The 25,738-nt window shown below is 43.1% G+C and overlaps 2 protein-coding genes across 14 annotated transcripts in view; one reads left to right on the forward strand and one right to left on the reverse strand.

Annotated features, from left to right (window-relative positions):
• LOC118388330 (band 4.1-like protein 1) overlaps positions 1-12,468 on the forward strand; it is a 128,500-nt gene extending 116,032 nt beyond the window's left edge. For all 11 annotated transcript variants that reach the window (XM_052526614.1, XM_052526617.1, XM_052526612.1 and 8 more), the window contains 4 exons: positions 47-130; positions 3,854-3,934; positions 7,162-7,278; positions 9,040-12,468. In XM_052526614.1, coding sequence (XP_052382574.1) covers positions 47-130; positions 3,854-3,934; positions 7,162-7,278; positions 9,040-9,045 — 288 coding nt within the window. In that variant the 3' untranslated portion in view covers positions 9,046-12,468. The remainder of the gene's footprint in view (positions 1-46; positions 131-3,853; positions 3,935-7,161; positions 7,279-9,039) is intronic.
• A 416-nt stretch (positions 12,469-12,884) lies between these two features.
• Positions 12,885-25,738, reverse strand: part of LOC118389632 (contactin-4-like) — a 229,512-nt gene continuing 216,658 nt past the window's right edge. For 2 of the 3 annotated variants that reach the window (XM_052526620.1, XM_052526621.1), the window contains exons 13-23: positions 25,158-25,333; positions 23,643-23,763; positions 22,060-22,218; positions 20,459-20,608; positions 20,178-20,248; positions 19,261-19,495; positions 18,863-18,978; positions 16,860-17,046; positions 16,658-16,770; positions 16,158-16,326; positions 12,885-15,733 (exon numbers count right to left, since the gene is read on the reverse strand). In XM_052526620.1, coding sequence (XP_052382580.1) covers positions 15,642-15,733; positions 16,158-16,326; positions 16,658-16,770; positions 16,860-17,046; positions 18,863-18,978; positions 19,261-19,495; positions 20,178-20,248; positions 20,459-20,608; positions 22,060-22,218; positions 23,643-23,763; positions 25,158-25,333 — 1,589 coding nt within the window. In that variant the 3' untranslated portion in view covers positions 12,885-15,641. The remainder of the gene's footprint in view (positions 15,734-16,157; positions 16,327-16,657; positions 16,771-16,859; positions 17,047-18,862; positions 18,979-19,260; positions 19,496-20,177; positions 20,249-20,458; positions 20,609-22,059; positions 22,219-23,642; positions 23,764-25,157; positions 25,334-25,738) is intronic. The other variant, XM_052526622.1, reaches the window with a different exon arrangement.

Raw genomic sequence — 25,738 nt, forward strand, 5'->3', positions numbered from 1 at the left:
TGCTTATAATGAAAGTGACCTCTTCCTCCTAATGACAATGCTGCAGGTGAAGGCAGGCACCCTGGGGAGAGAGGCTGTAGAGTCCCCCCTGAATGTCACCACTGACAACATCACAACTCAAGTTACCAAGGTAACCCCCCCCTGTCTCATTTCCGCCCTTTAAAAATATAAAATAATTGACACTACTGAATATGTAACTTCATTTAAAAAACATTTTACCTTTTCTCCCCAATTTCATTGTATTCAATTGTTAGTTGTTACTATCTTGTCTCATTGCTGCAACTCCCCGTATGGGCTTGGGAGAGACGAATGTCGAAATCCATGCGTCCTCAACCCAACCAAGCCGCACTGCTTCTTAATACAGCGCGCATCCAACCCGGAAGCCAGCCGCATCAATGTATTGGAGGAGACACATTGGTGGATATCCTTGTCTCATTGCACACTAGTGACCCCTGTGGTAGGCCGGGTGCAGTGCGCACTAACCAGGTCGCCAGGTGCACGATGAGACAAGGATATCCCTACCGGCCAAGCCCCTCCCTAACCCGGACGATGCTAGGCCAATTGTGCGTTGACCTCCCGGTCTCGGCCGGCTACGACAGAGCCTGGACTCAAACCCAGAGTCTCTGGTGGTACAGCTAACACTGCGATGCAGTGCCCTAGACCACTGCGCCACCTGGGAGGCCTCCCAATATGTAACTTTTGGGGCAACCAAATTCACGTAGAAATGTGAGTTATAGATCTATCATTCTACAGTTGAAGTCAGAATTTTACATACACTTAGGTTGGAGTCATTAAAACGAGTTTTTCAACCACTCCACAAATTTCTTGTTTAACAAACTATAGTTTTGGCAAGTCGGTTAGGACATCTACTTTGTGCATTGCACAAGTAATTTTTCAAACAATTGTTTACAGACAGATCATACCGCTCAGGAAGGAGACACATTAAGTGTCCTAGAGATTAACGTACTTTGGTGTGAAAAGTGCAAATCAATCCCAGAACAACAGCAAAGGACCTTGTGAAGATGTTGGAGGAAACGGGTACAAAAGTATCTATATCCACAGTAAAACGAGTCCTATATCGACATGAATTCACTGATAATTTCACTGTATCACAATTCCAGTGGGTCAGAAGTTTACATACACTAAGTTGAAGGTGCCTTTAAACGACTTGGAAATTTCCAGAAAATTATGTCATGGCTTTAGAATAATAATATAATAATATATGCCATTTAGCAGACGCTTTTATCCAAAGCGACTTACAGTCATGTGTGCATACATTCTACGTATGGGTGGTCCCGGGAATCGAACCCACTACCCTGGCGTTACAAGCGCCATGCCCTACCAAGGAGGCTTTGTTGCGAAATAGAAAGCCGATTCTAGATTTGATTTTGGATTGGAGATGTTTGATATGAGTCTGGAAGGAGAGTTTACAGTCTAGCCAGACACCTAGGTACTTATAGATGTCGGAACTATCCAGGGTGGTGATGCTAGTCGGGCGTGCGGGTGCAGGCATTTGGTTTTACTAGCGTTTAAGAGCAGTTGAAGGCCAAGGAAGGAGTGTTGTATGGCATTGAAGCTCGTTTGGAGGTTAGATAGCACAGTGTCCTAGGAAGGGCCAGAAGTATACAGAATCGTGTCGTCTGCGTAGAGGTGGATCAGGGAATCGCCCGCAGCAAGAGCAGAATCATTGATATATAGAGAGAAAAGAGTCGGCCCGAGAATTGAACCCTGTGGCACCCCCATAGAGACTGCCAGAGGACCGGACAACATGCCCTCCGATTTGACACACTGAACTCTGTCTGCAAGGTAGTTGGTGAACCAGGCAAGGCAGTCATTAGAAAAACCGAGGCTACTGAGTCTGCCGATAAGAATATGGTGATTGACAGAGTCGAAAGCCTTGGCCAGGTCGATGAAGATGGCTGCACAGTACTGTCTTTTATCGATGGCGGTTATGATATCGTTTAGTACCTAAACCGGCTCGTGACCGGCTAGGAAACCAGAATGCACAGCGGAGAAGGTACGGTGGGATTCGAGATGGTCAGTGCTCTGTTTGTTGATTTGGCTTTCGAAGACCTTAGATAGGCAGGGCAGGATGGATATAGGTCTGTAACAGTTTGGGTCCAGGGTGTCTCCCCCTTTGAAGAGGGGGATGACCACGGCAGCTTTCCAGTCCAACTGATTTGTACGGGTCCAGGTTTTGCAGCTCTTTCAGAACATCTGCTCTCTGGATTTGGGTAAAGGAGAAGCTGGGGAGGCTTGGGCGAGTTGCTGCGCGCTGGGGGGTGGAGCTGTTGGCCTAGGTTGGAGTAGCCAGGAGGAAGGCATGGCCAGCCGTTGAGAAATGCTTGTTGAAGTTTTCCATCATCATGGATTTATCGGTGGTGACCGTGTTACCTAGCCTCAGTGCAGTGGGCAGCTGGGAGGAGGTGCTCTTGTTCTCCAGGGACTTTACAGTGTCCCAGAACTTTTTGGAGTTAGAGCTACAGGATGCAAATTTCTGCTTGAAAAAGCTGGCCTTTGCTTTCCTGACTTCCCTGAACAGTTGCATATAGCGGGGACTATTCGATGCTATTGCAGTCCGCCACAGAATGTTTTTGTGCTGGTCGAGGGCAGTCAGGTCTGGAGTGAACCAGGGGCTAAATCTGTTCTTAGTTCTCCATTTTTTGAACGGAGCATGCTTATATAAGATGGTGAGAAAGTTACTTTTAAAGAATGACCAGGCATCCTCAACTGACGGGATGAGGTCAATATCCTTCCAGGATACCCGGGCCAGGTCGATTAGAAAGGCCTGCTCGCAGAAGTGTTTGACAGTGATTAGGGGTGGTCGTTTGACTGTGGACCCGTAACGGATACAGGCAATGAGGCAGTAATTGCTGAGATCCTGATTGAAGACAGCAGAGGTGTATTTGGAGGGCAAGTTGGTCAGGAAACGTCTATGAGGGTGCCCTTGTTTACAGATTTAGGGTTGTACGTGGTGGGTTCCTTGATGATTTGTGTGAGATTGAGGGCATCTAGTTTAGATTGTAGGACTGCCAGGGTGTTAAGCATATTCCAGTTTAGGTCACCTAACAGAACAAACTCTGAAGCTAGACGGGGGGCGATCAATTCACCAATGGTGTCCAGGGCACAGCTGGGAGCTAAGGGGGGTCGGTAGCAGGCGGCAACAGTGAGAGACTTATTTCTGGAGAGATTCATTTTTAAAATTAGAATATGGACTTGGTCTTTTCCCAAATAGGGCTATCTTCTGTATACCACCCCTACCTTGTCACAACACAACTGATTGGCTGAAGCGCATTAAGAAGGAAAGAAATTTCACAAATGAACGTTTAACAAGGCACACCTGTTCATTGAAATGCATTCCAGGTGACTACCTCATGAAGCTGGTTGAGAGAATGCCAAGCATGTACAAAGCTCTCATCAAGGCAAAGGGTGGCTACTTTGAAGAATCTTAAATGTAAAACACATTTTGAGTTGTTTAACACTTTTTTTTGGTTACAACATGATTCCATATGTATTATTTCATGGTTTTGATGTCTTCACTATTATTCTACAATGTAGAAATTAGTAAATATAAAGAAAATCCCTTGAATGAGTAGGTGTGACCAAACCTTTGACTGGTACTGTGTGTCACAGTGGTTTAGACTGTACATTGATTCTCTGCACAACACTAGCATATTTTGTCACATAAACTGAAATTGAGCGAATTATTCGAGTTTTAGCAACCAATGGCAGAGTGATTTCAGCATAGTGCAACTTTAATAGTCTATACATGATTGAGCTATGACATGAATTATCTGATCTGTAGCTTGATCTGTAGCTGTTGTTGAATGGACATGTGTGTGTTGTGTTTCAGACAGTGAAAGGTGGCTACTCCGAGACCAGGATTGAAAAAAGGATCATCATCACAGGAGATGATGACGTGGACCAACATCAGGTGAGTCAAAATCAAATGTTATTTGTCACATGCGGCAAATACAGCAGGTGTTTCACCTTACAGTGAAAGGCTTACTTACAGGCCCTTAACCAACAATGCAGTTTTAAAAAATCCTATAAAAAATAAGAATAAGAAATAAAATTAACAAATAATTTAGAGCAGCAGTAAAATAAAAATAGCGAGGCTATATACAGGGGGTACCAGTACAGAGTCAATGTGCGGGGGCACCGGTTAGTCAAGGTAATTGAGGTAGTATGTACATGTACAGTTGAAATCGGAAGTTTACATTCACCTTAGCCAAATACATTTAAACTCAGTTTTTCACAATTCCTTACATTTAATCCTAGTAAAAAATGCCCTGTCTTAGGTCAGTTAGGATCACCATTTTATTTTAAGAATGTGAAATGTCAGAATAATAGTAGAGAGAATTATTTATTTAAGCTTTTATTGCTTTCATCACATTCCCAGTGGGTCAGAAGTTTACATACACTCAATTAGTATTTGGTAGCATTGCCTATAAATTGTTTAACTTGGGCCAAATGTTTCGGGTAGCCTTGACCAAAAAATGACGATCTTTGTCCCCATGTGAAGTTGCAAACCGTAGTCTGGCTTTTTTTTATGGCAGTTTTGGAGCAGTGGTTTCTTCCTTGCTTCCTCCTTGCCTTTCAGGTTGTCGTTATAGGACTCGTTTTACTGTGGATATAGATACTTTTGTACCTGTTTCCTCCTGCATCTTCACAATGTCCTTTGCTGTTGTTCTGGGATTGATTTACACTTTTCGCACCAAAGTTTGTTCATCTCTAGGAGACAGAATGCGTCTCCTTCCTGAGCGGTATGACAGCTGCGTGGTCCCATGGTGTTTATACTTGCGTACTATTGTTTGTACAGATGAACGTGGTACCTTCAGGCGTTTGGAAATTGCTCCCAAGGATGAACCAGACTTGTGGAGGTCTACAGTGTTTTTTTTCTTTTAATTTTCCCATGATTTCAAGCAAAGAGGCACTGAGTTTGAAGGTAGGCCTTGAAAGACATCCACAGGTACACCTCCAATTAACTCAAATGATGTCAATTTTCTGGAATTTTCCAAGCGGTTTAAAGGCACAGTCAACGTAGTATATGTAAACTTCTGACCCACTGGAATTGTGATACACTGAATTATAAGTGAAATAATCTGTCTGTAAACAATTGTTGAAAAATTACTTGTGCAATTCACAAAATAGATGTCCTAACCGACTTGCCAAAACTATAGTTTGTTAACAAGAAATTTGTGGAGTGGTTGAAAAACTAGTTTTAATGACTCCAACCTAAGTGTATGTAAAATTCCGACTTCAACTGTAAGTAGAATGATAGATCTATAACTCACATTTCTATGCAAATTTGGTTGCCCCAAAGGTTACATATTGGGGGGCCTCCTGGGTGGCGCAGTGGTCTAGGGCACAAAGTAGATGTCCTAACCGACTTGCCGAAACTATAGTTTGTTTTACAATAAATTTGTGGAGTGGTTGAAAACCAGTTTTAATGACTCTAACCTAAGTGTATGTGAACTTCCTACTTCAACTGTAGGTAGAGTTATTAAAGTGACTATGCATAGATAATAACAGAAAGTAGCAGCAGCGTAAAGGTGTGTGGGGGGTCAATGCAAATAGTCTGATTAGATGTTCAGAAGACTTATGGCTTGGGGGTAGAAGCTGTTTAGAAGCCTCTTGGACCTACACTTGGTGTTCCGGTACTGCTTGCCATGCGGTAGTTGAAAGAACAGTCTATGACTTGGGTTGGCTGCAGTCTTTGATCATTTTTAGGGCCTTCCTCTAACACTGCCTGGTATAGAGGTCCTGGATGGCAGGAAACTTGGCCCCAGTGATGTACTGGGCCGTACGCACTACACTCTGTAGTGCCTTGCGGTCGGAGCCCGAGTAATTGCCTTATACCAGGCAGTGATGCAATCAGTCAGGATACTCTCGATGGTGCACCTTTTGAGGATCTGAGGACCCATGCCAAATCTTTTCAGTCTCCTGAGGGGAATAGGTTTTGCTGTGCACTCTTGTTTGAATTAGTTTGTTTGTGATGTGGACACCAAGGAACTTGAAGCTCACAACTTGCTCCACTACAGCCCCTTCGATGAGAATGGGGGCGTGCTCGGTCCTCCTTTTCCTGTAGTCCACAAATCGTTTAATTTGTCTCGATCACGTTGAGAGAGAGGTTGTTGTCCTGGCACCACACCCCCTCCCTATGATCAGGCCTATCACTGTTGTGTTATTATTATATCATCTGCAAACTTAATGATGGTGTTGGAGTTGTCCTTGGCCGTGCAGTCATGAGTGAACAAGGAGTACAGGAGTGGACTGAGCACGCACCCCTGATGGGCCCCCGTGTTAAGGATCAGCGTGGAGGATGTATTGTTACCTACCCTTACCACCTGGGGACTGCCCGTCAGGAAGTCCAGGATCCCGTTGCAGAGGGAGGTGTTTAGTCCCAGGGACTTTAGCTTAGTGATGAGCTTAGAGGGATGCTGATGTTGAATGCTGAGCTGTAGTCAGTGAATAGCATTCTCACTTAAGTGTTCCTTTTGTCCAGGTGTGAAAGGGCAGTATGGAGTGCAATAGAGATTGCATCATTTGTGGATCTGTTAGGCCAGTGTGCAAATTGGTGTGGGGCTAGGGTTTCTGGGATAATGGTGTTCATGTAAGCTCTTCATCGCTTTGAGTGCTATGGGTCGGTAGTCATTTATGCAGGTTACCTTAGTGTTCTTGGGCACAGGGACTATGTTGGTCTGCTTGAAACATGTTGGTTTTACAGACTCTGACAGGGAGAGGTTGAAAATGTCAGTGAAGACACTTGCCAGTTGGTCTGCTCATGTTCGGAGTACAGGTCCTGGTAATCTGTCTGGCCTTGTCAATGTTGACCTGTTTAAAGGTCTTACTCACATCGGCTGCAGAGAGGTTGTGATCACACAGTCGTCCGGAACAGCTAATGCTCTCATGCATGTTTCAGTGTTACTTGCCTCGAAACGAGCATAGAAGTAATTTAGCTCATCTGGTTGGTCGTGTAACTGGGCAGCTCTTGGCTGTGCTTCCCTTTGTAGTATGTAATAGTTTGCAAGCCATTACTGAGTGATAATACTGTTGTAATACATTGTAAGGAGTCTTTGATGACACTCAAATACACTAATATTGTTGATTGCAAATTAATATGGTCCATTAATGTGAACTGTGGCCTTTGTCACACAGGCCCTTGCGATGGCGATACAGGAGGCCAAGCAGCAACACCCTGACATGCTGGTGACAAAAGCAGTGGTTGTCAGGGAAACAGAGTCTCCCACTGAGGAGCAACATAGGACATCTGAGGTACGTACAGAGCTGCATGTAAACATCACTGTCATGACACCATAGTATATTGCCTCAATAAGTAGAGATAGTGATAGAGTAGAGATAGTGATTTAGAGAGAGTGTGTTTGTGTATGTGTTTGTGTATGTACTGTGTGTGTGTGTTTGTGTCTGTACTGTGTGTGTGTTTGTACTGTACTTTGTGTGTGTGTGTGTGTGTGTGTGTGTGCGTGTGTGTGTGTGTGTGTGTGTGTGTGTGTGTGTGTGTGTGTGTGTGTGTGTGTGTGTGTGTGTGTGTGTGTGTGTGTGTGTGTGTGTCTGTACTGTGTGTGTGTTTGTGTCTGTGTGTTTGTGTCTGTACTGTGTCTGTGTGTTGTGTGTGTGTGTGTGTGTGTGTGTGTGTGTGTGTGTGTGTGTGTGTGTGTGTGTGTGTGTGTGTGTGTGTGTGTGTGTGTGTGTGTGTGTGTGTGTGTGTGTGTGTGTACTGTGTGGGTGTGTGTGTCTGTACTGTGTGGGTGTGTGTGTCTGTACTGTGTCTGTGTGTTTGTGTCTGTACTGTGTCTGTGTGTTTGTGTCTGTACTGTGTGTGTGTGTCTGTACTGTGTGTGTGTTTGTGTCTGTACTGTGTGTGTGTGTTTGTACTGTACTTTGTGTGTGTGTGTGTTTGTGTCTGTCCTTTGTGTGTGTGTGTGTGTTTGTGTCTGTCCTGTGTGTGTGTTTGTGTCTGTACTGTGTGTGTGTGTTTGTGTCTGTACTGTGTGTGTGTGTGTGTGTGTGTGTCTGTACTGTGTGTGTCTGTACTGTGTCTGTGTGTTTGTGTCTGTACAGTGTGTGTGTGTGTTTGTGTCTGTACTGGGTGTGTGTTTGTGTCTGTACTGTGTGTGTGTGTGTGTGTGTCTGTACTGTGTGTGTGTGTTTGTGTCTGTACTGTGTGTGTGTGTGTTTGTGTCTGTACTAGGTGTGTGTTTGTGTCTGTACTGTGTGTGTGTGTGTGTGTGTCTGTACTGTGTGTGTTTGCCTGGAAACCCTATGTTGAATTACATTAAATCAGCCAGAAATTAGCATTTGATTCAGCATTTGAAATTAGCATTTGAAAGTCCTCTCACAATCTCTACAAGCCAGAATCTTGAATAAAATATTTTAACTTACTTTACCGTTTGCCCTTGGGTTGGTCCTTCTGGCGCTAGGAATGTGAGACAATATAATTACATCAACTTTTCAAAGTTGTTGTTAATAAGTAGAGATAGTAATAAGCAGAGATAGTGATAATGTGTTCAGATTCCTATCGCCTGAAGCATGTGCAGGACCATGTAAACACGTGGACTAGCTAGGCAAGTATGCATGCATATTCTGCACCCGGTTCAGGTGATTGAAATCTGAACGCACTACCAGCACTTTGAAAAGTAGATGTAATTATACTTTCCTGTGGATACATTGTCTCTCATTCCTACCTTCAAAAGGACCAACCATAAGGACAATCGGTAGAGTAAGTAGAATTCAATGCAATTCAACATCAGGCTTTGTGTGTGTGTGTGTGTGTGTGTGTGTGTGTGTGTGTGTGTGTGTGTGTGTGTGTGTGTGTGTGTGTGTGTGTGTGTGTGTGTGTGTGTGTGTGTGTGTGTGTGTGTGTGTGTGTGTGTGTGTGTGTGTGTGTGTGTGTGTGTGTGTGTTTTATAGGTTATTAGTTGGCTTTAGATATGTCATGTTATTAAAAACATCTTGTTTATCCCATTGGTTTCAGTCTGTTTCACAGGGCTGTCTGTTGCTTTCTCTCTGTTTCAGTCCTGATCGCTCATAGTGGTTCCTGGGAGTGGGGACAGGAAATTACTTGATCCTCCCGTCATCTCCATGACCCCCCCCACGCCAACGCCGCAAGAGGGCTACAGCAACCTGCCCACAATGTATACTACAATACAACAGACCGACCGCGCTCCCAGAAACAATCCCTGTCTCCTCTACAACACAATATGCCTCCTCTCCTGTCCCTTTAACCAAAACCGACTGTGACGCCGCCTCTGACCCACGCTCAACCCCCCCCCCCCAACCCCTCTTCCTCTGGGAAATTCCCTTTTCCCTGGGATTTTTAGAACATGACCGTTCTCACAAATCTGAGAAATAGACTGCAGTGTTTATATCTCCCCAAGAGGTCTGACAGGAATTGGGCTAATATGTGTTGCCCCATGTTTAGCCATGGGATCTGTGAGAGATCAATATGGTGGTTCTGGTGTTCTACACCCCCAGACAGACTGTACATGTACGAACATAATGACATGTTAACGATTCATCACCCTTGATCAATGTAGTTCAATTAAATGATTAGTGATGAGGAAGTAATCCATCTTGAGTTAAATCAGATCAACCTTCCCCCAGAACACATTGACTTACCTGTGACTACTGGTCATTTATTCGCCAGGAAGTCAATAATAGTCCAACCTTCAAAATTGCTCTCAGAAATGGTCACCATGGCGATGCCTGCTCAGTGCTGACATCATGCATGTAGCATGGGGATCGGGAATGGAGTGTGAGGAGAGGGGGTTGGGGGAGGGCTGCTCTGCAGGGGCCTGTGGGATGGCTAGCCTTTAATGCTTGTTGTCACCAGTGTGACACATATATAAAACAGCTGTCTTACTAGCTTTTTAAACATTTGTAACAATAGAAGAATCCAATTTAAAGTCCAGTGTTTGCTTGTTTAAGAAATAAATCAAATAAATGTATCGATTAGCTTCTCATACTCACATGCATGGTTCTACATAGTTGAGGTAATGAACGATGCGATACCGACCTGTCTAGGAACAGACGTCCACAGGAAGTGGTCATGATGGCAGAACATTCAGACAAATCTATATCTGAAAGATTCTGTGGAATATACTTCTGCAATGTCTAGACACTGCATGTCAACCAAAGCTGATGGGACTATACTGATAGGAGAGTCAACTGAAGGAATACGTGGACAGACACTTCTACAACATCAAGAGACTATGAGTTGGGACTCCGCTTAGCATTCAGGGTATACTACTTATATAGGCTCTGACTGTCGTTCTCTGGCTAACAACAAACAGAATCCCCCCCACTCTCCTCATCATGTTCTCCTTCCTTCGTCCTGCTGTTATAAATTCAGTCTAAAACGCTGGTAATGTAGGGCAAAAGTCAAATCACACCCTATTCACCATGTAGTGCACTACTTTAGACAAAATTAGTACACTCTACTGGGAAAAGGTTGTCATTTGAGACAAAGCCATAGTAGGACTCTTGAAGCAAAATGAGCGCTTTTCATTTAAAGTTTCTAATTATTTTATGAAATGTGAGGATATGTTTAAAAAAAGCTCTTACTTATTTATAAGAATGGTGGTGAATGTGTTTTTTTTCCTTCCCTAAAAAGTATGTGTGTACCCTCACAGACAAAGTTTGGATTCTTAAAGTGACAAGTTTAAGCCCAAACTCCATCCTCTTGGATAGTTAGACAGGAGATGAACCAGAACAGTTGGAATCTCTTTTATGTTCCAGAACAGCAAGCAATGCCTCCATAACCCTGCCTGGCTTAACCTTGTATACACATAGAAAAAAGGGTTATTTGGCTGTCCCCATAGGAACACCCTTTTTGGTTCCAGGTTCCATCCTTTTTGGTTCCTCTTTTGAAAGGGTTCTACATGGAACCAAAAGTGTTCTTACCTGAAACCAAAAAGGGTTCTTCAAAGGGTTCTTTTATGGGGACAGCCGAAAAAACACTTTTAGGTCCTAGATGGCATCTTTTTTTCTAAGCGTGTACATGTTCATAAATACTCTCTGCATAATATCCTCTTAAGCTATGCTGAACTGCTGAATATACACCAACCAGTCAGTCCGTTCAGTTTGAGAAAAAAAAAAACAATGCTGGAACAAACTGTTGAATTGACATACTATGCATTGTTCCCTGTGTGGACTAACTATGAAACATAACTGAGGATAACCAGATTCATTTTTGGAGCGTCGATCTGCGCTTATCATCTCCGATGTGATATTAATTAATTACAGCGGTCAATTTTTAACTGCTTGTGAGACTTGCAATAATTGTCTCTCTGTAGCCACCTGATGCTATTGTAATCCATTATCAGTCTACTTAAAGGAGAAAACTGTGAACTGTCTGCATATGAAAAGTATTACCAAAATGTTCCAAGATGGAGTTGAAACTAGAAGTTGAGCTCATCCACACGGAGTCTCCGTGGCTTTGTCACCGTGCTTGTCAAAACGACTCCACTCTCACTACACCCTGAAGTAACAGAGGGGATCCCTTGGACGTTGTCTTACCTGCTGTAGAGTTGTCTTTGTGAAACAGACAGTCTCAACACGTCTTTTGTATATTTTATTTCATTTTATCTGGTCAAATGACACTGGATTGTTGTTTAGGCACTTGCTTGTGGTGATAGGCAGCGACGATATTGTTAGAAGTGTGTGGTGTCGCTATATTGGACACACACCTCTCAAAATGCTATATAGACAATAAGAAAGAAGTTGCCCTTGTAAAGCTGATGTGCTGTTTTTTAAGGGTGGGAGTCATATTGTATGCAAATGAACATAAATACTTCTATGTGTGCATATAATTACAAATATACCGGAAGAGTGGGATGAAGTTGTGCTGATTTCATAATAGAGGATTAACAAATGTTCTATGTTAAGACTGCAGACCACTTGTGCGGTCTTATACAGTGCAATGGTTATACTGATGATGGGTGCCTTACTGTTGGATTCACCGCCACTGGAAACCATGTAATTGATTATTTTGTCTACATGTGATCTACTGACATTTCAGCCATCCACTCTCCATGTGGTGAGGTCTCGCCTCTTCCGGAGCCCTGGATGACATCACCTTTACTGTCAAAGGTGTGGGCCGTTTGCAGTCTCTTTACCTGCTCATTAATGTCCCATATAAGGATTGGGCAATACTTATGATAAGCTATGCTACTCGTTCAGTGGTAGGAATAATAAGAATTGGAACTAAAATCCATTGAAGAGCAGAAAGATTACAAACACAAGGCCTAATAGGACAGAACAACTATGAGTGGCTGATTCCATAGACTCTCGTGAAGCACTATCCGTTCCACTCTTCCTCTTCCATCCTTCAATTCACCTCAACCTTTTGCTCTTCATTCCCAAGTGTGTGGTGGTGTGTGTTTGCTGTATTTGCATTCAATTTAAATGGAAAACATACATAAATAAATGTCTCATTGCGATTCACATTGTCTCTGTAATTTCATGATGAAGACAAATACTGCAAGATGTGAAAACAGGTAAAGGTCTTGAGACTGTAAGCACAGTACATTTCATTTGTTTAGTATCCTGCATTGCCATCTTGTGGCTCTTAACAGAATTGGAATTGATAATAAGATTACAGTAGTATAACATTCCATTGAGTATAATCATCAATATCCTCAAATTAAGATATTAATTCAAATGGTTATTGCTCTACCTTATTACTGCCAAGTGCCAATTTATATTTTCTTCTCATTTTGAACATTTTGACTGTCACTGGATATCTCGAAATGAAGCATGCGGCACTCCCTAGTGGATTCATGGTGAATGACAAAATTATTAATACAGATTACAGTACATTGAATAAGCATAGAGAAATAAATCCATTGAATTTCACTCACTTCTATAAATCAATAAACTTTATTCAATAACACAGTATAAACAAACAACAGCAAAAAAAACAGAACTTGACATGGAGTAAATGGATAGTTGTACTGGTAAATCCCAAAGGGTGTAGGCCTACAGGAGGACATACCTGTCTGAGACAGAAGCCCAGACATAGTGGGTTAACGGGTAGAGATGCACAAACCTGCTCTCTTTGCGTGGTCTCAAGCCATTCAGTCAGTTAGCAGATGTACAGAAAAGGGCAAACACATTCATGCTAAGCGACATTTAGCTACTGTATGAAACATTTGTGCTATTACATAAAAACCAAGTTAATCAGCTCTTTAGAAAGGTTTTCATTGTATACAAATGATCTGAAGTGTACAAAAAAGTATATTACACATTTCTCGATGCATGATTCCTGCCTAAACTTCCCTTTGAACGTACTACAAACTACCTGCACTTTTGACTTCTTCACTGGACTACAAGCTACATACGCAATGTACTGTACCAGTTTCAAACAGCATCAGAAGACTATGGGAAAGGAAAGGATCATCAGCAGCATTTGTCTTTTTGTAAGGATGCAGTCAGTGAACCCACTAAAATGTCCCAAGCTTCCCACGTTGCCCTTAAACCATACTGAACAGCACCATGCTGTTGAAACACACCACTCCTTCATATAGAATGACAAGAGCCAGGAGGTTTTCCTGGCGAGGCCACAGGGTCAGGAAAAAACCCTGGCCCTAACTATAATATATAACTAGGACAAGGAGATTTTCTTGACTACATAACTTGGCCCTAAGAATGACCATAGGAATATACATTGGATGGTAATAACTCAAACCCCTACAACCTGTCTATTGATGCAGTGTGAAGCTACACATCACACAGCACCTGTATAACAGACTTCTAGGTTTCTAATAGTTATTGATATATATATATATATAAGTTTAAGGCTCTTTAAGGACCTGAGGGTTTTGAACATATGATGAGGCACACACAAGGCAAAGAATAGAATAGCTACAGAGTAGACACACGGTTAAATGAGAGGATGAATAGAATAGCTACAGAGTAGACATACGGCTTATCAGAGGATGAATAGAATAGCTACAGAGTAGACACACGGTTAAATGAGAGGATGAATAGAATAGCTACAGAGTAGACATACGGCTTATCAGAGGATGAATAGAATAGCTACAGAGTAGACACACGGCTAACTGAGAGGATGAATAGAATATCTACAGAGTAGACACACGGCCAACTGAGAGGATGAATAGAATAGCTACAGAGTAGACACACGGCTAACTGAGAGGATGAGATAGAATAGCTACAGAGTAGACACACGGCTAACTGAGAGGATGAATAGAATAGCTACAGAGTAGACACACGGCTAACTGAGAGGATGAATAGAATAGCTACAGAGTAGACACACGGCTAACTGAGAGGATGAATAGAATAGCTACAGAGTAGACACACAGCTAACTGAGAGGATGAATAGAATAGCTACAGAGTAGACACACGGCTAACTGAGAGGATGAATAGAATAGCTACAGAGTAGACACACGGCTAACTGGGAGGATGAATAGAATATCTACAGAGTAGACACACGGCTAACTTAGAGGATGAATAGAATAGCTACAGAGTAGACACACGGCCAACTGAGAGGATGAATAGAATTGCTACAGAGTAGACACACGGCCAACTGAGAGGATGAATAGAATAGCTACAGAGTAGACACACGGCTAACTGAGAGGATGAGATAGAATAGCTACAGAGTAGACACACGGCTAACTGAGAGGATGAATAGAATAGCTACAGAGTAGACACACGGCTAACTGAGAGGATGAATAGAATAGCTACAGAGTAGACACACAGCTAACTGAGAGGATGAATAGAATAGCTACAGAGTAGACACACGGCTAACTGGGAGGATGAATAGAATAGCTACAGAGTAGACACACGGCTAACTGAGAGGATGAATAGAATAGCTACAGAGTAGACACACGGCTAACTGAGAGGATGAATAGAATAGCTACAGAGTAGACACACGGCTAACTGAGCAGATGAGATAGACAGCCATATGAGGGTCCAGTCACCAGTGCAATTAAATGGCCAAGGTTGAGGAACCTGTGGAAGATGGGACTTCAAAGCAGTGAGAGTGAATAAAGTCACTCTCATCCTTTAACATAATGTCACATTTTTCCTTCAGGCATCAGTGCAATGTTTTATGGAGTAATAAAAAAATTGTTAGCAATACACACATCATTTCAGTGTTAAGTGTCTTTGCTTGACATGAAACCACTGTTTTTTTGACCAGAAAATGCTCTTCACTTTAGACAACAAAAGTGCTCTTTCCAACAAACTGAAAACTTTAAAAATGTATCTGTAAGTAAGTATGGGCATACACTGAACTCCACTCAACCTTGCCTTTTCTAAAAAGCCCAGACTAATTATGAATTGGTTTCAAAATAAATCTATAAAAGCTAGACATATCATACAAAAGATGCATATAAGACATTTTAATGAAAGCTGCTTTGGTAACAACAGAGTCAAGACATCGGTGGATTTCCTGTTCTCGCCGGCCGGCAGGGTGTTGAAAGCGGGGCCCTTTCTCTCCTTCTCATCTCAATGACTTTGCTTTCCAACGCTGCTCGTCCTCCTGCCTCTAAAACCTAAATGAATGGATCTAGTTACACCAGACGGAGGGTGTTTGTGTTCCGTTCCATTGTTGAGTTGCCTCCACATCAGATGCAATGTTCACTGGGAGCGCTTTGTCATAACGATGTTCGCGCTGTGAAAGACAATGCTATTGTACTGAGGGCTGATAAAGTAGAGACCTTGGTCGCCGAGCCAATTGCATTGGGACCTGAAAAACATGAAAATAAATGGGCTTTGTTAGTCTGTCCGTTTACGCATAAAAAGACAAGCAGCCTAGTTGGCAATTCATTGTTGAAGGCTTTTTGTGCTATTACATGCTTTGGTGATCAAACCTTGGGCATATTTACATACATTTCTGAATACAAAAATGTATTTAGGCCAGGATTCAATCCGATCGCGCTTTGTCAGCTATCCACCTTTTAAAGGCAATGTTCCCGCGATCATATTGAATCCTGCCTGACTAGATGTTGTGTGTGTACCAAATAGTCCCCACACTATCTGTTCCTTTTGAAGGCTGAGGGACACAAAACATTCAGGTCCCTAGTCATGACAATAAACCAGTATTGGCAATAGCTCTAAGCAACACCATTGAGATCATTGAAGTGTGAGGGAGCAGTCCACTATTGACTGACCTGGTATTCTGGGGATGGTGATCTGTCTGCTACTGCTACCCTCTCCTCCTTCCCCAAATGGTTTGATCTGGATGAAGTACTCCTCATTCATAGGCAGGGAGAGCTCCACCGTTGTTGTGTTGGTTTCCATGACACTAGGGCGGCTGTGTCGGTTACGCTTGTAGAGCACCTAGAGACGGACCACACAGGTAAAAGGTCACTGGGAGAAACCATGACAACAGGGACTATTTCTAACTAAATCATTGTAGTCAATGCTTCGGTTTCCACTAGATAGCACGAACACAAAGTCAAATTTGAAAGGTCACCTAGGAGAAACCATGGCAACCAGCACTATTCCTAACTAAATCAATCAAGCACTATTCCTAACTAAACTAAGTCAGGGCTTAGGTTTTCACTAGATAGCACAGCCACAAAATTGAAATTGAAATCAGATAAATTGTGGAAGCAGGGTTTATGACTTTGTGGCTGTGTTAACCAGTGACGACAAAATGGTTCCTTACTTTGTAGCCAGTGACCTCTGACTCATTTTCCAGGGCCTTGACTTGCTCCCAGTTCAGGATTATCTTGGAATTCAATGTGTTCCACATCACTTTCACCGGGGGCTGGCTGGGCGCTGAGGGACACAGACACATGTAGATGAAGATCACATGATCTCCAATAAGTCAGTGGAAACAACCTCTCTAAGGCAGGGTTGATGCTTACGTGGTTTCTTGGTGGTGACATTGACAGTGACACTAGGAGGCCCAGCCCCGGCCGTGTTGTATGCTCTCACTGTGACGTAGTAAGTGTTACTTCCTCTCACCCCTCGGATAATGGCTGACGTCTGGTTCCCTACCGTCCTCTGGACACTGGCTGCCTCCTCCTTCTCTCTCTTCTCCCAGTACCTCAACTGAGACCAGACAGACAGAGGATAACCAGGGACATTAATGCAGACACTAGTCTGACAGGACAACTGTAAACTGGAACTACAGTTTTTCATTGTATGGTGTCACCTCATACAATGTCGTCTTTCCATGGGTAAGGTGCTTTGGTTCTGGTTACTTAGCTCATGAAGTGAGAGAGTGTTTAAATTGCGTGGTCACAAAGAAATCACCATGTGTAAAATGTCCCAGCACTCAAGTTGACTGATTTTCAGATTTTCTGTGACACCCGAATGTCCAGGCTGAAATAGCTGGCACGGTTGACAGGACAAATATAATTTGTCTTACCTCACAGGAACAGTTTGCTCAGGCCCACTTCCTTGGTTACTTTAATTGGTCAACAATTCATAATTCCAGTACTTTATGCATCCCATGAATGAAAATAGGCAATTTGTTTATATACTGTAAAAGCATTTGAAAAGTGAGCTGACAAAGCCAACCTACAATACTGTGTGGTTTATAGGCTAAACATCCCCCATGTCTCCTGACGCATTGCATCACAAGACTGTTCGAATAATCAGTATAGTTAGCAACGACAGACAGACAGACAGACAGACAGACAGACAGACAGACAGACAGACAGACAGACAGACAGACAGACAGACAGACAGACAGACAAGGCTGGATGGACCATTACACATAACAAGCTATTAGATCTGAGATGCCCAATGTGCATGAGCTTTGCCCTACCACCTGCCAAGTGCTCTTTTTCCCCATTTTGGTTGGTTGCACCTGTTGGTCTGCCCAGTACAGAGCTCGCACGTGCCCTGTTGTGTCTGTTTCCCAGTCTGCCCTGTTTGGAGATTGCACACACTCGGTAAGCAAATATAAATGGCTTGAGAAGCGGTCACCGGTCGAGTGTGTGTAGAAAGTTATAACAGTACTGCCACAGCAGCGGCAGCATAAGATTTGATTAACACTTGATAACACTTGATTTACATCATCATCAATATTCGGTCAGGTTGGTTGATACGCGCAGCAGACAGAGGCAGAAAGACAGAGAGGAACGGCTGCATCTATGACCCTCTGACCCAACTCCATCTCTTCTTCAATCAGGAGGTGCACGTGTGTCTGGGCAGCAGCAACACTGGTAGTGTCGACCAGGGCTCTCCAACCCTGTTCCTGGAGAGCTATCGTCCTGTAGGCTTTAGCTCCACCTCTAATTTAGTCCACCTGATTCTAATAATTACAGTAGCTGGTTGATAAGCTGAATAAGGTTCATTACAACTGGGGTTGAATTGAAAACCTTACAGGAAAGTAACTCTCCAGGAACAGGGTTGAAGAGCCCTGGTTTAGACTAGCTAACCACCATATATAAAATATACACACAAGCCACTAGCCAGCTAGCCATATATCATGAGTTAGACGATTATTCATATTATAAGTTAAATAAAAGCATTGAAGATAAATCACAGTCAACAAAACAATTATCATCAACAATTAGCTGATAGCCCACCATCTTTTCCCCATGTCAGTCATGTCTTTCGGAGGCACTGTAACTTTCTAATGAAAGTAGCTTCTTTTTTCAAGTCGGTGGGGAGGGGTGGCACCCTTTATTTATGCTCCTGCCCCTGAAAGTTCTGTGCACAGCCCTGCAAACACACACACACACACACACACACACACACACACACACACACACACACACACACACACACACACACACACACACACACACACACACACACACACACACACACACACACACACACACACACACACACACACACACACACACACACACACACACACAGGTAGAGAGAAACAGGGAAGAACTTGACTTACCTCATAGCCTAGAACTCTTCTCTTACTGGTGTTCCAAGGCAGGGCTTTCCATGAAACCTCAATCTCAGACGCAGACAGACTCTTGGCACGGATCCTGGTGGGCGCTCTGCCAGGCTCTGGGTTAATGAAAAACATACTTTTAATTCGTTTTAAAGTATTTCAGGCTTTGATGACCCTTAAAGTGGGTCCATCTCTTTCATCAGCGGTACAGAGAGAGAACCAGAACCAGCAGCAACAGTAGGAACCAACCAACTGCAGATGTAGATAGAAGTGCAGGGGTGTTAAAAGATAACTGTAATGACCGGGAATAAACAATCCAGAGACGCCTCTCCATTGGCCTTTAAACACACTGCTGCTCCTCTGCGTCTCAGACGGACATGACATTATTCTTTACCAACCTTCCTCTGCAGAGTAGATGGTGATGACAGGTCCGAAAGGGCCTTCCCCCTCGTTGTTGTACACTCCAACCTTCACTTGGAAGGGGGAGAAGGGCTGGATGCTCTCGTTCTTAAAGACATATTTGGAGGCTTCTGATGAGGGCACGGCAGCCTGCATCCAGCCTGTGGCTCCGGACGGTCTGAAGGCCACCACATAGCCAAACCCTCCTCCGTTCTGCAGCTCCTCAGGAACAGGCTGCAAGAAAACACACACACACATTGAAGCTGGTGCACAAGTAGTGAACACACACAGCCGTCCATAATAACACGCCCTCAGCATGACAGCTTGTTAAGACATATTTCATATATTTCTGGGGACTGACTTTTATTGTTTAAGTCAACACTCCTCTAAAGATGGTTATATACATTTTATTTTACAACGCTTGGGAAAAGAAAGACATTGACTGAGAGTCATATCTATTGTGTAGTATGTAGAACTGTGTTAGAACTTTGTTAATGTCGAAGTTAAACTTGAATTTAACTCTCAAATTGAAACCAGCATTCAATAGCCATTCAGCAAAACTTTCACAACAGTGGATGATTTTCAAGCAGCTGGAATAAATATGAGTCTTCAAAACGGGACTGATTAAGAAGGAAGCTTCATATAAAAAAAGATAAGTCAAACAAAATCTTTGAAAAGTTGCTTGTGACTTTGTGAAGAACCATTCTGTTTAATTATATTATTAAAACCTCAAAGGCATTTTTCTCTCCCTAGGGTGACAGCAGCAGTTATTGCTTCTCTGTTCTTAAAAATGAAATGCCATACTTTAAGCCTGCCTGCTGTTATTAATGCAACAACGGCCCGATTCCTTAGAGAATCATGACGTCTGGCTTCCCCTCCAAGTGTGAGGGAGTACGGAAGCAGGCGGCTTGCTTACCTCCCAAGTGATGACTAATTCTGAGCGACTGCCTCCACCTCCACTCACATTAGCTGGTGGGACCTTCGGAGCTGGGGAAACAGAGGGTCATTTTTATCCTGCTCAAGTCAGTTGACACCAGCCATCAATGATAACATGATAATAACACATTCGGATAAGATTTTTTTTACATTGAAATAGCTTTCCACCATACCAGACCAACTAAATGGCAAGTAGACTCACATAAGAAACACAGAAAACAAACATGCAGAATTGAAGGGATCCATGAAAACAGTACATACATGTCTCCTTTGTCCTTGCTTGTTTGGATGGTTTGCTGGGCTCCCCGGTCCCAATGGCGTTGCTTGCCAGGACTCTGAACTCATATTCCACCCAGGGGCTCAGGTCTATTACTGTAGCTGTCAGACTGCGGCCCCCCACCACCTCAGGAACTGGCACAAAACAAAACAGCCCCCTCCCCTCAGAATGAAACAGGTAGCAGGAAAGTGTCCTCTAGGCTGACAGGCCCACTGAGCACACTCCACAGGTGCAGGGGACTAATCAGTCAGAAGGACACATGTTGTACTCACACGCACACGTACACACACACACACACATCTCAAGGGTGGAGTTCACTTGGTTTCCCTGTTTGCTCATACTTAGAGCTCTGTTTGTCTGGATCATAAAGGCAACTCTCCAAACTAACAGGTTTCTGCACAAAATAATTAGAACAGTACCAACCATGTAACTTTATTTAACTAGACAAGTCAGCTAAGATCAAATTCTTATTTACAATGAGGACCTACCGGGGAACAGTGGCTGCCTTGTTCAGGGGCAGAACAACAGATTTTTACGTTCTCAGCTCAGGGATTCGATCCAGCAATCTTTCGTTTCCTTCCCAAAGCTCTAACCACTAGGCTACCTGTCTCCCCCCTCTAACCACTAGGCTACCTGTCTCCCCCCTCTAACCACTAGGCTACCTGCCTTTAACCACTAGGCTACCTTCCACCCCCCTCTAACCACAAGGCTACATGCCACCCCCTCTAACCACTAGGCTACCTGCCTCCCCCCTCTAACCTCTAGGTTACCTGCCTCTAACCATTAGGCTCCCTGCCGCCCCCCTCTAACCACTAGCCTACCTGCCGCACCAGCACCATGCATGCCTACACCCTGTTCTATTGTAGATGATATAGTAGAACTGGGTGATATGAACCTACACCCTGTTCTATTGTAGATGATATAGTAGAACTGGGTGATATGGACCTACACCCTGTTCTATTGAAGATGATATAGTAGAACTGGGTGATATGGACCTACACCCTGTTCTATTGTAGATGATATAGTAGAACTGGGTGATATGGACCAATATTGCTATAAATTACCTGAATTGAAGTAATAATGATAAATAGAACGATAAGTGCACCACAGTTTTTTAAAATGATCCTTTAAACTCCTACTATTGTTGTAGCCATCAATTGTCCCATTAAATATCACCCATTAGCAAACTTATTTCATTTCAACTTCACATTTCTCTAGTATAGGCTACTTATTGTAATGAACGATATCAGCAAAATGCCTGCGATGAGTGATCGGTATGGATCTTTTTTTGTTTATCGTCCCAGCTCTACGATATAGAATCCGGCATCCAAACTTTCGTATGGGGCACTTTTCTATGCTATCAAATAGCTCCCTTCACTGTAAGTCAGAAATGTATCCACGTTTCAAAAAACCCTGCAGTCAAGTAAAACTGCAGTCAACCCGGTCACTGAACAATCGAGTGCCATTTTGCATCAAAGTAAAATCACTCACAGGCCTATATATATTCTCACAGGGGAGAAGAGAAAATGGAGATCAGACCCCTATATAACACTTTGATGAGGCAATGGCTGGTTGGAGAGCCTACCTGTGGTGACAGCCTGCCAGCCCAGGGAGAAGGGTGTCCTGGCCTGGATAGTGTATGTGGTAATTGGACTGTGATTATCAGGCCCCGGTCTCCAGGAGAGAGAGGCTGTGGTGTCACTGATTTCTTCTACATGGATGCTGGTAGGTGGGCCTGGGGGACCTGCAGATATGGGGCACAGCCAGGCAGGGAGCCAGAGAGAGGGGGTTGGTCAGAGAGAGGGGTGGGGGAATAGAGAGGGAGGGAGAGACAGTGAGGAAAGGGAAAGAGAGAGAGGCAGAGAGAGAGTGTGTGTGAGAGCGAGAGAGATATCGAGAGAGAGCGACCAAGAGCGAGAGAGAGCGCAAGAGAGAGAAAGAGCGAGAGAGAGAGTGAGACAGAGAGAGAGAGCGAGAGAGAGCGAGAGAGCGCGAGAGAGAGAAAGAGCGAGAGAGAGCGCAAGAGAGAGAAAGAGCGAGAGAGAGAGTGAGACAGAGAGAGAGAGCGAGAGAGAGCGAGAGAGCGCGAGAGAGAGAAAGAGCGAGAGAGACAGAGCGGATTGTGATAAAGGCAGAGCAGGGAACAGTGGTGTCCTGATCACTGTCCACCTTCAGCAGTGGGAGTACAGCTGGCAAAATCAGTTTGGTGAGCAAACCGCAGGGAGCCTTTGTATCTCATTAAATTCAATGATATTTTCTCAACCTAAAGAGAGAGAGACACATCTCAATCTGACCATCTTTTCAACTGATCAGAGTACAATGCCTTCACGTCACAATTAGAGGCATAAACAGAGAATAAAGAAGAGAATAAACACATACTGCGTTATGTTTCACCAGAGGATTTTAGCTCCACGGATACATTGTTAGTCGGTATTAGTGATTTAAATACTTGGATGGCTCACAACTTCATCCAGCTAAATCAAGACAAGACCGAGGTACTTATTGTGGGAGTCAAAGCACAGAGAGAGCATCTAGCCGCACATTTTAATTCAGGGGCAATGAACATTGCTAAGGTGTGGCCGTTTCTCTCTCAGGCTGATACAGCGAGACTCATCTATGCTTTTATTACAAGCAGGCATGACTACTGTAATGCTCTCCTGTCTGGTCCCAAGAAAGCCATTGGTCAACTGAAAAATACATACAGAATGTTGCAGCATGGGTACTGACCAAGACCAGATGGAGAGAACAAATTAGTTTTAGAATGAATTTCAAGTTTCTTCTTTTGGTTTTTAAATCCATTCATGATTGTGCACCCCAATACATGTCAGAGATGCTTTTAAGTTATGTACCCAGTAGGTATGTTGCCATGGATAACTGAACCAATAAAGTGATCCAAAACTATTTGAGTGGGAGAGTTGCCTAGCAAATTGCATTTTCTATTGCTATGACCTTCAATTATCTTTCAAGGACACGAGGATGGCTTTTCACTGACTTTCCAACATAGAATGGCTTCTGTGAGGTTTACAAGGTTTTTCCTTGACAGTGTTAACATTTGCTTGATGCTTTATCATACTAAACAAGCATTTATAACATAATTAGTAAATACCAATCATTGATAGCATAAATAAAAGTATCTTTCATGAAATATTGCTTGTCCTGTATAGACACCTCGGACCACCAGGTCTGCTGCGATGGAGATACTGTCCACCTTGGTCTGCACTGCACAGGTGTACTTCCCTGCGTGTCTCAGCTGGATGTTCCGAATCATGATGTCCCCAGCGGAATGCTGCTAACATGCAACACAAACATGAACAAATAGGCACACAAACGCACACACACACACACACACACACACACACACACACACACACACACACACACACACACACACACACACACACACACACACACACACACACACACACACACACACACACACACACAATGATTAATATACTGTAGTAACATTTTAATATATGTAATTCAAATACATCAAATATGCGGATTTGACAACAATATGTGAGCAGAAAAAAATATTTGAAAAACCTATTCAGGGTCTTCGTATGCTTATTATTGTATTATAATTCTAGGGTTTAAACTATTATGTTTTTACAGGTTCTAAAAGGGTGATGGGCATTCCTATAATTGTGAGACAGGCAGAATACTTACATTTAATCATAATAATTACACAAATGTATTCATACAAATGTGCTGATTTTAGCTGTAGAAGAGTGGCCTCATTATTTCAATGTTCAAGCAAAGCTTAATAGTCTAAGTTCTCAAGTTCTTTTCATTTTGTTTCTAATCCCACTATCATTTAATCAGCCCACCACTGAGTGGAGTCAGGACCAGTGTTAAATTGGATGTGGCAAGAGCTGCTGTATCATCACAGGGATCCATGACGTTTCAATGAAACAGAGTACCAATGTATTTAACTCCAGAGATAGTGTCATTTATCGTGGTGTCATTTATCATGGCAAAAGGAAAACGCAATTTAGATTTTAAAATATAATAAAAAACATGACAACCTGACCATATACTGTACATGTCTCCACTAATCACTTCTGGAACAATGTTTATCATCACTCTTCTTCAGGCAGGGGAGCTAAACAAGGCTATTTGAAGGGTTTTGTTGTTACCGTAAAATGTAAATGAAAGAAGGGAAGAGTTTTGAGCCTGGTAGGTTTTTCGGGAGCGGTGGGGAATATGTAATGTATATGTCATTTCAAAATAAACTAGGTGCAGCACATTTTCAGCCCATTAATACACATGATCCAGACATTCTCTACACTGCACTCCCTTCTCTTCATTGACCTCACTTATACTAAAGGAAGGGAAATAGTATCAATGTTCCAATGTATCACCAGCTTCACCCTTTGACCTTTCTCAGTGACATTTCTGAAGGGGGTTGAAAAATATCTCTCTTTAATTACAATTATTTCCTTTTTTTCATGGGAGAGCAGTGGCATAAATAAAATATAAGCAATCTCCAACACAGTGTAGTAAAGATGTGTGTTTCTTCCTATTCATTATGCATTGCAGTGCTCCTGACAAGCATGGTGTAAAAGCGTGGTACTCGGCACCATTTCTCAGACATGACACTTTGATTATAAATGGGAGCCTTTTGATGGCCCCGCAGGTTCTTAGAACCGGGAGGGAATATTCAGAGGCTTATGCACTTACACCGCCCACTTTTTCAAAGTATCCGCCGTGGTTGCCAAAGTGGATCAGCTGCTCGTTGAAGAACCAGGTGAACATGAGCTTCAGAGACGGGTCATGAGTCACCTGACACGGCAGCACGATGCTCTCTCCTACAGTCACGTCCAGTGTGGACGGTGCCGTTGTGATAATGGTCGGCTCTGGAAAACAGCACACACACTACTGTTAGTGTGAATGAAACAAAAACAACAAGCATTACATGATGGAGTACTATGTGAATTCCCCAAGCTAAGAACACTGTAAACGATTATTCCAAATGTTTTGCAAAAGGAAATGTTCTAATAACTTACATGTTTTTTAAATGACTAATTCAATGAACAGATGGCCACATGTGGAAGTAAAAACACACTAACCCAGGACAAAAAACTACTGTCATTACCAGAGTTAATCAGTTTTAGCCAGCCAGAGGTTACAGTGTGGGAACTAATGGCTTGTCTCCCTGTACAGATGTAGGACTTCATTTGATCCCCCTGATGCAGTTGAACTTTCCAGAAAAGCAGGACATGTAAAACTTGTAGTGTATTTGAGGTTTAAAAAGATTTCTG

Source organism: Oncorhynchus keta, chromosome 10 (genome assembly GCF_023373465.1).
Source record: "Oncorhynchus keta strain PuntledgeMale-10-30-2019 chromosome 10, Oket_V2, whole genome shotgun sequence".
Classification (NCBI taxonomy): Eukaryota; Metazoa; Chordata; class Actinopteri; order Salmoniformes; family Salmonidae; genus Oncorhynchus; species Oncorhynchus keta.